We start from the raw sequence: 12,602 nt of genomic DNA, 5'->3' as shown, positions 1-12,602 counted from the left end.
TAACAATTTTTTTAAAACAGACTTTTTGGGTTAAGAGCGCATTGTCAGTGGTGGTGTGCAGCAAAATACAGCTAACATTTGTTAATTGAATTGTTAACTTTTACTGCAAGACACCCCATTTATTGAGAGGTTTGTAGCACAGCGCAAAATAGCATCCATATCTGTTTCAAATTTTCAAAAACTCTATTCTCATCTTGCGCTGCGGCGCAAGGAATTTTGGGGCGGAATACAGGCGAAGGCGAAACCGCGCGGCCAGAGAGAGCACTAGCCACGCCTACGAGCGCTGGTCACGCTGTTGTCACGTGCTCTTTTCGCAGTGCCCGGATGGGAGCGTCGATCGGGCAAAGTTTGCATATTGCTTGTATTTTCTGGGTTGTCTGATTTTACTGAAGGTTTTTGACCTTTGCTAATCTTTATGCCAGTAGTGTATGCGAGTCTTTTGTTATTAGTTCAGATTAGATGCGCGTCCGTTGTAGTTATCCATGTATTATATTCATGTATACGTGTATCTTCCTTTTTTTGTGCCATTAACTAAGCGGTGAAACTTCATCGTGATCATTATGACAGAAACAAGAAGAACAGGCGGCCAAATGCGCCAAGCTAGCCACTTGGAGATGTACGGCAAGTGAGTCCTATCCTCGCGCCTTTGACGCTGAACCGATTGTACTTGTCTTCCAGCACCGTCAGGTTTAACTGCGAGGAACTTTGAACCAATTAAGGATGTGATCGCAGATCGTGTTGGGTAATAAGAGCTAGTGACTAAGTCGCACTACCGATTTGCGGTCAATGTTCCGCGTGACAATTGTCGGAAAACAATTACTCATGTACTTCGCTATGTGGTGACGTCTTTATTTCATGCAAACGACTGCCAGGGCCAGGAGATCCCATGGCACTGAGGGAGGGGGGTTTGTGGCTGACGCTCTATAGAGTAAACTTAAGTAGCCGAAACATTGCCGAATTTGCGTACATAAAACGTGCTCCGGTGCATGCGCGCTCAGCTTGTGTTCTAAACTAATAAACAACGCAAACGCGAGGTTTTAGTTCCTTATTCACGATATAGTTGCCTTTGTCATGGTCATCGCTGATCGCCATTTCGTGTCAAACTGCAGGGCGGGTGCCTGCTCCGGTCTGCCGTCAGGCTCACGCATTCCTCGCCGCAGGAGGCAGCAGCTGGGCGGTTCGAGGCTGAGGAACCGCCGTGAGTCCGTGCAGTGCTTTCGTCGCGTGGGTGCTGACGGGACGCTGACGCACGTCCCACCTGCCGCATCCTGTCAGCTGGGGACGGAAAGCTCTCACAGGTGAGGTGGAGGAGGACCGTTGCCAGAGTTGAGCACATTATAGGCACGTGCGCTTCGATGCCGTCTTTGTTGTGGAGCGCGTTAAACAAAGACGCCGAAGCAGTGGTTAAACGCCGGGTTCAAGTACTTGCCGACGCACAGTCTCCTATATCCTCGGCTCTTGCTCACAGGGGAGCTTTCTCTGGTGCGGGTGAGCAACTGTCGGTGACGTTGTCGGATGTCACGGTGACGAGTGCACAAGTTTCATTGACGTACTCGATGAAAAAAGATTGCGCATATAGGAAAGAGTGGGTTCTTGTGTTCTCCTTCAGTGACGACTTTCTTAAATGGGCCCTGTTCAGGTGTCGACCCTGGAGAAATAATGAATGAATGAATGAATGAATGAATGAATGAATGAATGAATGAATGAATGAATGAATGAATGAATGAATGAATGAATGAATTGTTTCTACAGAAAGGGAGGCTCAAGGCCGCTCGTTGGGGAATTGGGTTATCGCTGGAGAAATGAAATTGCGGTCCTTCAGTTTACTGAGGTGGAATAAGGGAACGTACCTCTACAAAAATGGTCTATAGACAGCCTATAGACTTCTGATATTCTCCGTAATAATTTCCTATAGATATTTATTCTTGTCTATTCATAGTCTACAGGCTGTCTAAAGACAAAAGTCTGTCTATATATGATTTGTATTGCCTATATGCTGTTCTCTAGGGTTCGTCTATAGATAGTCTATAGACTTTATAGGCAGAAGTCAATGGGCAGTCTATAGACTGTCTAAAGAAACTATTTTAAGGGGTATCAATAGACCTGCATATCGAATCGTAAATGTGAGTGCGCGGCACTTGCAATATTCCAGATTTGCATCCCTTAGTGCCCTTCAGCAGCGGAACCTCTACCAGCTTGCACTTGACGCCAGGCACCCCATAATCGTACACCACGCATAGCTTGCATCGTGCAGGCCCGAGCTATAGTTACCAACAGTGAATTAGACGAACCCAAGGCCTTCCACGATCCTCCCGACCTCAAGCACCGCTTCTATGCCTCTCAAGATCATATTTTTCAGCATCGCGCAATCCGGACAAAATCCGACCAGCGTTAATTTTTTGTAGAACAGCACACACTGATGTAGAACATCATACAGGGGTTTATAATTTCGGCTCCAGCGATGCTCGCGGGATCAGCAGCCGATTGCCAAAGCTACTAATTCACCCTACGTTAACAAATCCTCGGAGGTCGAAATTCCTGGAGACCTTCACTACGGCGTCCCTCGTAGCCTGAGTCGCTTTGGGACGTTAAACTCCATAAACTAAAACACCCTCCACCCTTTCCATCGTCAAGTAACTGCCACTGCTGCTTCAGTGTGCGCTACTGACACGCCATCGCGGGGGGCGCCTTCAGAGTGTGAGTGCAGTGTTCGGACTCTATGCTGAGCATTGTTCTTAAGTTCGCAGCGAAAGCAAAAAGTGGTGGACCGTCACGTCCTTCGTGCCGTCACTCAAAAGCCAGCACTGTTGCCTCGGGAGGGGGGGGGGGTGGTCCTGCGCGCGATGGGTTCGATATGTTCCATATTTTACCAGTCAGTGCAACATAACTGCATTGTCGGAGTCTCTGGTACCATGTAGCTGCTGTATTTAAAGAATGTCTGTGCTTTCCTTTTTGTTACAAGTTATACGAAGTACACCGCTAGGCACAGAGGAATAGATGTCGGTGAAACTATATAGGTCATTTGAATCAAACCGTGGAGATTTTTCACTAACGGAATGCATGCACATGTGTACGGAGCAGAAAAACGAAAAGTTATTTTGGTGCCCTTTTCCAGAGAGATGCTTTTCCTTAGACGTGGTGTACCTCGCCGCCTTCTGCCTTGCGGTACGGGGGAGCCTTCTGCCGCAGCGCACGGGTGAGTTCAGCGGAGTACGCGATCAGGCGATCAGGTCACTGGAAGTGACCGCATATCTATAGCTGCTCGGCATGCGTAATCGTGCGTATAGAATATTTGCTTGCTTTTCGTGCGTTCTCGCGAAACTATGATTAATGGTCTGGACACTAACAGTTTCAATTGAGGTGCCACTGGTAAGGGTGGAAAACTACGTGTTTCCAGCTCATTTCGGCAATTTTTTCTTGATTAGCTGCGAACGTGCATCAAGCACAAAGCAGAAAACGTAGTAGATCGTAAAGGCGCTATAGAAAAACAAATATATACGTTAAAATTGTATGCTCAATACTACAAAACTAAGGTTAAGGATAATTTAAGAAGCACTCTGACAGAGTATTTTTGTGACATTCTGATAACCGTTGCGCCTTTTAAAAATCCCTCCGCCTCAACCGCTCGCTCATTTGCAGTAAAATTGCATGCTGAGAATTTTGTTGCGAAAACAAAACACTACGCCAGCCAGCGCGCCATTTTGGCTCGTCGCGCACTTAAGCCGTATGCCGTGGCCGACGAACGACCTTGAGCCGCCGTTGCCTAGCAACACCACAGCCACGCTACAACAGATGGCACCGCCGTCGACGCGGCTGCCATCGCCGCGTGCTCCACCAGATGTGCTCCGCTGAGGTAGAGGGAGAGGAGGGGCCGCCTCCCGGGGGGGGGGGGGGGGGGTACATATATGTGCGCTTCGCCTCAGTGGATTCGAGTCGAAGAGACAACGCGCTCAAGAGACGCCAGAAGAACCCGCCTCACGACTCGAGGAGCTTCGTAACGAAGATGCGGCTAGAAGTAGTCGTGCCACGTTCAGGAGTGACTCTTCAACTGCGGAAGAGACCGCTTTGAGTTCTCGAGAGCGTCGGAATGAGACGGTGCGTAGATGGCGTGCCGAGTAATCGAAGATTTTGCAATTCAACTAGGGTTAACCAGAGCTAAACCACAGCCAATTTTAACGCGACAGCGTTAAGGAGCACGCGTCGTAGAAAAGCCGGTGTCGTCGGTCTTTGGCCGTGAGTGAAAAATGGCGCACCTAGGTGGACTTCTGAACCACGCCGTAAGGAAAGGTATTTTCCTTCCCTGTACTGGTGTCCAGCGAGAGTTAATTGAAATGCCGCAAACAATACTACGACTTCACTCTCGCTAATCAACTTATTCAGCGCTAAAGGTCATCAGTAAGATGAATATGAAATCGCGCACTGAGCCTGAGGTTGCGGGATCGAGGTTGCGGGTGGCGAAATGCGAAAGCGGGCACGTGCTTTAGGATCCGAGTGCAAGTTGAAGAACACCACGTGGTTGAAATTGATCTGGAGCCTCACCACTCGTCCCCATCCCCCCTCCCGCACCCACACGCACACACACAGACACTACTGCCTCCTTTATACAGACTACGTAAACCGTCTGGATGCTAATGCCGGGTATTACTACAAAATGATAACATTGAGATGAGTTTGACTGACGGTCTTGCAAGCCTGAACTGACCACTGGTCCCAAATAGAATAATGATCTGCAGTTTTTTAGAAGCAGGAGTGTGCGGTAACGAAGCGTGGAATATCCATCGAATTTTTCGAAAACGTAGCACGAAAAAATACAACACAGATGAAGGCAGAGGCACGACACCGGCGCTGTCGAAAAATACAAATGCTCCTACTCGCCCAGTTTAGCACAGCTGTGTAATATCCAGCGTTCGTGCGCTTTTCTTAACAGCAGCAAATATCAGTTCATGGTTCCTTTCAGTAGCGAATTAATGACGTTGGGAGAACCGGTATTGTTTTTTGTTCCATCTTCTTGATTATCCTGAGGCTGACTTCGCCTTCGCAGGGTAGCTGTCGGTGCTTTGGATGTGGAAGCTGGCCGGAGTCGCTCGGGGGAGCCGGGAGGAAGATTTCCCTGGCTTGAAACTCCGGCGGCCAAAGAAGGTGGGTATCTGTCTTCGATACACTTCCCACGTAGCGTGCAACGTCGTATTGGGAATACTCTGCGGAGTCTCCACACTGGGCTACTGACAGATACGGGGACTTATCCGTCATTATGAGAATTCGGCGTCATTGGAAAAACAAACTCCTGCCACTGGGTGCGGCTTTGCCAGTACGGGAGAAGTCGTGAGACGTTATTCCTGTAACCCGCCCCACCATATACAGGACGTTTCACTTAATACTGTCAGCACAATTTTTAAAACTGGTCTTTTTGAGTTAGAAGAGCGCTTTTTTCGAGTACCATTAACAGCGGTGTAGGGAACGATTTGTCGTCTGTGTTCACTAGAGGCTATGAAGCACATCGTAGTTCTAAAGAAGCTCCGAAATCTCCGTGTGCAGAGTCGTTTCTCTATTTCAGTTTGACTGAAATACCGCAAACTAAACAGTATCTCGGTAAACGACTTGTCCACTGTTAAAGGTCATCAGTAAGACTAACATGGAATCGTGTTTATAGATTGTCTACTGTGCCCGAGGTTGCAGGATCGAGGTTGCGGGACGTGAAATGTGAAACCGGGCACTGCTTTAGGATTTGAGTGCAAGTTGAAGAACGCCAGGTGGTTGATGTTGATCTGGAGACACCTCCCCCCCCACACACACACAGGCGCACTACTGCGTCCCTTATACAGACTACATACACCGTCGGGACGACACTAAACGCCGCATATTACTGCAAAATGATGCATTGAGGACAGTGTTAATTGGAGAGACATGGGAGGGTCCTTTGCCCTGCAGAGGGAGTAGTCAGGCTGATGATGATGATGATGATTGCGTGCTTCGTGATCCCGGCTGCGGCGATCGTATTTCGATAGGGGTGAAATTCTTCACTAGTGCCTCCCTAATAGCCTGAGTCGCTTTGGGACATTGAACACCCATAAACAAGAAACCTATTCTTAACCGCAGTGAACAATGTCTTCAAGGTCCCTTTCAGCATCGAATTAATGACGTTGGTCAGTATGGTTGATCGCTCGTTGTAGCTGCTCTTCTTTTGCTGCTAGGGAACCTGTGGTTGTCCTTATTGTAATGTCATCCGCATGCATTGCGTAGCTGATGTTTTCAATTTCGTCAAGTACTTTCGTGAGTCATATATTAATGCTGCGTTGAATAGCAGCGGTGATATTACTGAGCCTTGCGGGGTGCCCTTGGTTGGCATTGTGAAGCTCTCAGATCTTGTGTTTTTGATGCCTATCGTAGCCGTTTGCTCCCTCAAGACGGCTTGGACGTATCGGAAGGCTCTGTTTCCGCTGTTTATGTTATTGAGACCTTCCTTGATGACCGCATGTCCCACGTTATCGAAGGCTCCCTTTATGTCGAGCGCTAGTACTATGTGTTCTCCACTTCCTATGTGTTCTCCACTGAGGACTGCCTCCTTCAATTGTAAGAGTACGTCTTGCATGGACAGTCCCCTTCCAAAGCCAAACATGGCATCAGAGTAATATTCCTTGTCCTCCATGTAGTTTGTGATCCTTCCATTGACCACTCTCTCGTATATCTTCCCTAGGCAGAGGGTTATAGAGATTGGTATGAGGTTTTCAATTCGGAGTCTTTTGCCTGGCTTGGGTATCATAATTACGTCTTTATGTTTCCATTCCACCGGCACTCTTTTTTCCCAGATTTCGTTTAGGTACTTGGTAAGTTCGGCGATGGCCGTGTCTCCCATGCTTCTAATGGCAGCGTTATTTATTCTGTCCTTTCCTGCTGCCCTATTTTGGCTTCCCCAAGGCTGCCCTTACTTCCTCCTGGGTGATTGGCCTATCGATCTCGAGGTTGTCTTCTCCTGTGTATTCTTGGTCTTGCCTTCGGTGCGTGGTTGTGCCATAGCATTTCTCCCTGAGTGCCTGTGTTAGTTGCTCTTCTATTCCGTGGAAGGTGTGGATTAGTCGTTTCATGGACTTGCCGCTTTCCGTTTTGGTTTTTGTTGGGTCTATCAAGGCTCTTAGCATATTCCAAATTCGGGCCATGCCTAGCCTTCCTCTAAGTGTTTCCGTAAACTCTTGCCAGTTTTGCATGGCGATGTTGTCTTCGTGCTCTGATGCCTTCTTGGTTAGTTCGGCGATCTTCAGTTTGAGTTTCCTGTTGTATTTTTGCTGCCTCCATCTCCTGATAAGGCTCCTTCATGCTTCCCATAGGTGAAGAAGGTTGCTGTCTATGTCTGGGTTTTGTTCCGTGAGATGATTACGGGCTTGCGTCATGCTCGGCCGAAACGGGCAGGTGCAGTTGTTAAAATTACAAGAGAAAATTTATCTCAATATGGGAGATCCTTTACGAAAGCCCACCTGAACATTTCGTTGATTAAAGTCTAAGGTTGCCCTGACAACTATGGTAATCGCTAATAGAGTCAGGGCAACCTTAGACATTAATCAACCAAATGATCAGGCGGGCTTTCTTAAAGGATATTGCACAATAGATCATATTCACACTCTCAATCAAGTGATAAAGAAATGCGCAGAATATAACCAACCTCTATATATAGCTTTCATTGATTACGAGATAGCATTCGACTCAGTGAAAACCTCAGCAGTCATACACGCATTGCGCAATCAGAGGGTAGAAGAGCCGTATGTCCAAATAGTGGAAGATATTTATAGCAACTGCACAGCTACCATAGTCCTCCATAAAGTCAGCAATAAAATTCCAATAAGGAAGGGCGTCAGGCAAGGAGACACGATCTAGCCAATGCTATTCACTGCCTGTTTACAGGAGGTATTCCGAGGCCTGAATTGGGAACAGTTGAGAATAAGAATAAATGGAGAATACCTAAATAATCTGTGATTCGCTGATGACATTGCCTTGCTGAGTCACTCAGGAGGTGAACTGCTAGTCATGATCAGTGAGTTAGACAGGCAGAGCAGAACGATGGGTCTAAAAATTACCATGCAGAAAACCAAGGTAATGTTCAACAGTCTAGCAAAGGAACAACAGTTCACAACTGGCAGCGAGAGCCTGGAAGTTGTGACGGAATGCGTCTACTTAGGGCAGGTGGTGACAGCTGATCTGGATCATGAGAGGGAAATAACTAGAAGGATAAGAATGAGGTGGAGCACATATGGCAGGCTCTCGCAGATTATGAGTGTCAGTTTACCAATTTCCCTCAAGAGAAAAGTGCACAACAGCTGTAACTTACCGGTACTCACCTACGGGGCAGAAACATGGAGGCTAACGAAAAGAGTTCTGCTTAAGTTAAGGACTACGCAGTGAGCCATGGAAAGAAAAGTGATAGATGTAACGATAAGAGACCGGAAGCGGGCAGAGTGGGTGAAGGAACAAACGCGGATTAATGACATCTTAGTCGAAATCAAGAGAAAGACATGGGCTTGGGCAGGGAATGTAATGCAAAGGCAAGATAACCACTGGTCCTTAAGGGTAACAGAGTGGATTCCAAGAGAAAGTAAGCGTAGCAGGGGGCAGCAGAAGGTTAGGTGGGCGGATGAGATTTAGAAGTTTGCAGGCAAAGGGTGGATGCAGATGGCAAAGGGTAGGGTTAATTGGAGAGACTTGGGAGAGGCCTTTGCCCTGCAGTGGGTGTATTAAGGCTGATGATGATGATGATGGGAGCTCAGTGCGCAGTTGCATGGCAAATGAGCCAGCGGTCGAAGCTGGGAGATTTTAACGCGATAACTTCAGAGTAGCCGTTGTGGCGTGCTAGTATGACGCAAGCTATGGTGGCCTCGATCTCTCGCATTCATTTTCCGAGCCACAGGCTGTCATGCAGTGAAGCGAACCTAACAGGATGAGCAGCTGCCGCGCCTGGCGTGCTTCGCTCGTTCGCTGCAGAATTTGTTGCGAGTACAAACTAGTAATTTTAATCAGCGATTAGTCCATTTATAGTGCACTGGTAATAGTGTTATATATATTATGATAGATAGTGGCTATAGTTCCTGGTAACCGTGCGCTGCAGCTGCGATGTAAACACAGAGGAAGGAAAGAATTTAGGAGAGGCCGTCACGTCACAATTTTAGAAGCCGGACATGAGGGTCCCCCTTGCCAGCTGACCTTTGTCTCAGCGCGCTTGTGCATGCACAGCCGACAATAGATGTTTTTAGCATAGCATATACGTACTAGCTTTGACGTATACTAGCTTACCGGACTCCTTCTGCGCACGCACAGTGGCTTTTCCTGACCCAAACAGTGCCACTGCGCATTCGCAAGAGCGGTCCGGTAAACCGGTATACGTCTCCGGTAGTACGTATACGGTATGCTAAAAACGTCTGTCGCGACGCACCGATTCGCCGCAGCTAACAGATTCCCAGATGACGCAGACGATGCCGCTACGCCCTGGGCCAAGGACTATGAGTAGCCCTAGTGAAAACTGACTTACCGCGCACTTTCTCTCTCGCAGCTCGGATGGCGAGGGCTGTGTGGTTAGAAAGGGCCTTTAAGCTCTCTTTCCTCATGGATGCGAAGCAGGTTAGGCCTATAGCAACGCCCACTGGGAGTGGCCTGCACATGAGAGCAAGAAACGCATCTGTAGCATGGGTATAATGCATTCTTGATTGCAGGTTAGAGATAAGCTTACCAATCGCCACAAAAAATGCGCTTATTGGTGCAGTGGGTTGGCCATGGTTGTTAACACTGACAAAATAGTGTCGCTCAAAATGACACACAAAAAGAATCCACTAAACCACATGAATATTCTTTGATCGCCACCAATTAGGTTAACAGCTACAAATATCTAGGTGTAACCATAACTAATAATCTTTCCTAGAATTCGCACACAGATAACATATGTCCTTCCGCGTTTAGAAAGCTATGTTTCCTAAGGCATAAATTTAGAAATCCTCCTCCCGACGTCAAACTACTGACATCTAACGAATCCATCAAGTGAAACCTCGAATATGCTTCGATAGTATGAGATCCATTTACTAAACTTACATTAGACTGTTTCGCTTTTTCCGCGTACAATATCCGATTGGAATAATGCTATGGCGTGGTTTAGTTCTATGACATTTGCCACTATTTTCTTATGCATATTTCTTTTGATTGTGTTCTGCATATTTCTGAACTAGTGTTACTAATACATTCCTCTCCTACTTACACCCGGACAAGGGTCTGCGGTATGTACTAAATAAAAAAATAATTTTTATATATCGCATTATATATATATCGAACTATTTCGCCATCCTTTTCAATTTCCATACTTCTGGGTTCTGTACAAGGTGATTCGTGTGGCTTATCCTAGCCGATGACCTGCCCGATCTCAAGTAATTTGGGTACGGGTGCATCTGGCGCAGACGGAACTGAGTCACGTGAACCATAATATTTCTCGGCTGATCCCTGTTTTTCAGCACACTCAATAGTAAAACAATTTTCGGTATATTTTTTTAGCAAATTCTCTGCACCCTGATAAGCCTTGTCGCCAACATGCGCATTACACTGTTGAGTGCTCTGCTTTGCTGTCTATTTAGTCAACTTGCAACATCTGTCTGTCATAGGGCTAACAGGCAGTCATACCAGGAAATGCAATAGGCCTGGGGGTAACATATTACATCTTTGCCGACTCCTTTAGCATATCCGCTAAGGTGTGACTGGCAGCCGGTAGTTATACACTTTTCTTTAGCATCTACATCGTTTTTGGTGAAGAGATAAAAGGCTAAGAAAGCGAGAGGAAGTGTAGCGCTTAGCAAAGGTGCCGTCCTCTAGTGCCCAAATAGGGAAGTAATTCGGGTTTTTCTGCCTCTTCAAGACTGGCGCGACATGCTAACTAAAGTGACCCACAGAATCGAACGAAGAACGTATGTGACCACGCAACCACTACCTCTGCATGGTCCCTTGTCTCAACAAGATTGTATGATGCAGCTGTGTGGAAATTATTAAACAGGCACATATGAACACCATTCGCCACAGCTGTGTCGAACCACATGTCGCTTACGCTTCGCGCTTCTATAATCACTGTCTGTGATATCACTCGCGTTGACTCATGCAGTCATTAAAACAGCCAAAGTAGAGCCTGTCGTTATGTGATTGTGGCTGTTCTGTCTTCACCGCTCGCTGGCTTCTTAGACGCAGCTTTCTCTATTCCGTGGTTACAGTACGATAGTTGGGATACAGAATAAATGACACAACGCAGGTCCGTATGTTGGGCTGCGTCCTTTATTCTGTGTGCTGTCGATCGCGCTGTAACCATGGAATACGAAAACCAATGCACGGTCTTTCTTGCACAGAACACTCGGAGTTGTGGCCCCACTAGGACAGGAGTAGCAGTGACACCAAGCGGGAGAGGAAAGACAGTAAAATATTCAGAGTAACAGAGCGCGTTCTGAAGCGCGCTGTGACAGTGGGGCCTGTAGTAATTTTGCCAGTAGAGTGTAAACAGAGGACCCCGGCTGTGGCAATTCAGGGAATACATTTGCATGTATTGTCATTACCGAGACTGACCGCTACTCTGTCATATTGCAGGCGGAGCTCCGGTCTCCCGTCAGGCTCATGCATTGCTCGATGTCGACGGCAATGGAGGGGGCCTCGGGCAGCAGCACAGCGAGCTCCTGCCGTGCCTTCGTCACGTGGGTGTGAGCCGGGACTACCGCCCCGTCTACTCCGCAGCTTGCAGGCGTGGAAGCGGAGGGTGTCTCGGGTGAGAAAGAGGGTGGAATGATAACCAGGTTTGGGCCCGTGATTTCCCCGTGCCTTTCGATGACTTCGCAGTTGTTTATGAAGCAAAAAAAATTTAGTGGTACACTTAAGTCTTCTTAAGCATTTCGAGTTCCGTTGTCTCCTCTGTTACTTAGTAATTATTTACAGTTAGTAGTTTTATCCTTGAGGGGGCCTCGAGCAGAGCATAGCCAGCTCCTAGCTGCCATGCCTTCGCCACGCGGGTGTGAGCCGGGACGCTGACGCACCTCCCAACCTCCCCGTCTTTTCTGCAGGGGAGAGGTGGTTGCCGCAGGTGAGGAGGACTGATACCAGAGTTGCGCTGGTTATTGGCCCAAGCCCCTCGATGACGTCGTAGTTATGTAACAGACAAAATAATTACAACCACTTAACTACCTGTACGGCCACTGACATAAGAAAAATGGTTTGGATTATGGGGGTTTAACGTCCCAGGCTACTTGGGCTATGAGGGACACCGTAATGAAGGGCTGCGGAAACATCGACCGCATGAGGTTCTTTAACATCCACTAACATCGCACAGTACACAAACTTCTTGAATTTCGCCCCATTGAAATGCGACCACCGCAGCTGCGATCGAACCTGCCTCTTTCGGGCTGTAAATTGTGGGGTTTAACGTCCCGAAGCGGCATAGTATGGACAGTGAAGGACGCCTTAGTAGAGGCCACACGCGCTTTTTTCCATGTGGCCTTCATCGCAATGTGGCTGCTGCTGCCACCACTCGATCCTGCGACCTTGCGATCAGGAGCCGACAGCCAAAGCCACTGAGCCATCGCAGAAAGTTCAGTGATATGCGCTAGCTA

At 47.7% G+C, this 12,602-nt stretch overlaps 1 protein-coding gene across 1 annotated transcript in view; it reads left to right on the top strand.

Annotated features, from left to right (window-relative positions):
• The first annotated feature begins 590 nt into the window (after positions 1 to 590).
• Positions 591 to 12,602, top strand: part of LOC144102586 (uncharacterized) — a 28,252-nt gene continuing 16,240 nt past the window's right edge. Inside the window, exons 1-4 of the mRNA XM_077635817.1 lie at positions 591 to 625; positions 1,161 to 1,298; positions 5,042 to 5,139; positions 11,590 to 11,764. Of these exons, the coding sequence (XP_077491943.1) occupies positions 591 to 625; positions 1,161 to 1,298; positions 5,042 to 5,139; positions 11,590 to 11,764 (446 nt within the window). The remainder of the gene's footprint in view (positions 626 to 1,160; positions 1,299 to 5,041; positions 5,140 to 11,589; positions 11,765 to 12,602) is intronic.

This window comes from Amblyomma americanum, chromosome 8, assembly GCF_052857255.1.
Source record: "Amblyomma americanum isolate KBUSLIRL-KWMA chromosome 8, ASM5285725v1, whole genome shotgun sequence".
Lineage (NCBI taxonomy): Eukaryota > Metazoa > Arthropoda > Arachnida > Ixodida > Ixodidae > Amblyomma > Amblyomma americanum.
Note: the sequence above shows the minus strand (reverse complement) of the source record. Positions and strands in the feature narration are given on the sequence as shown.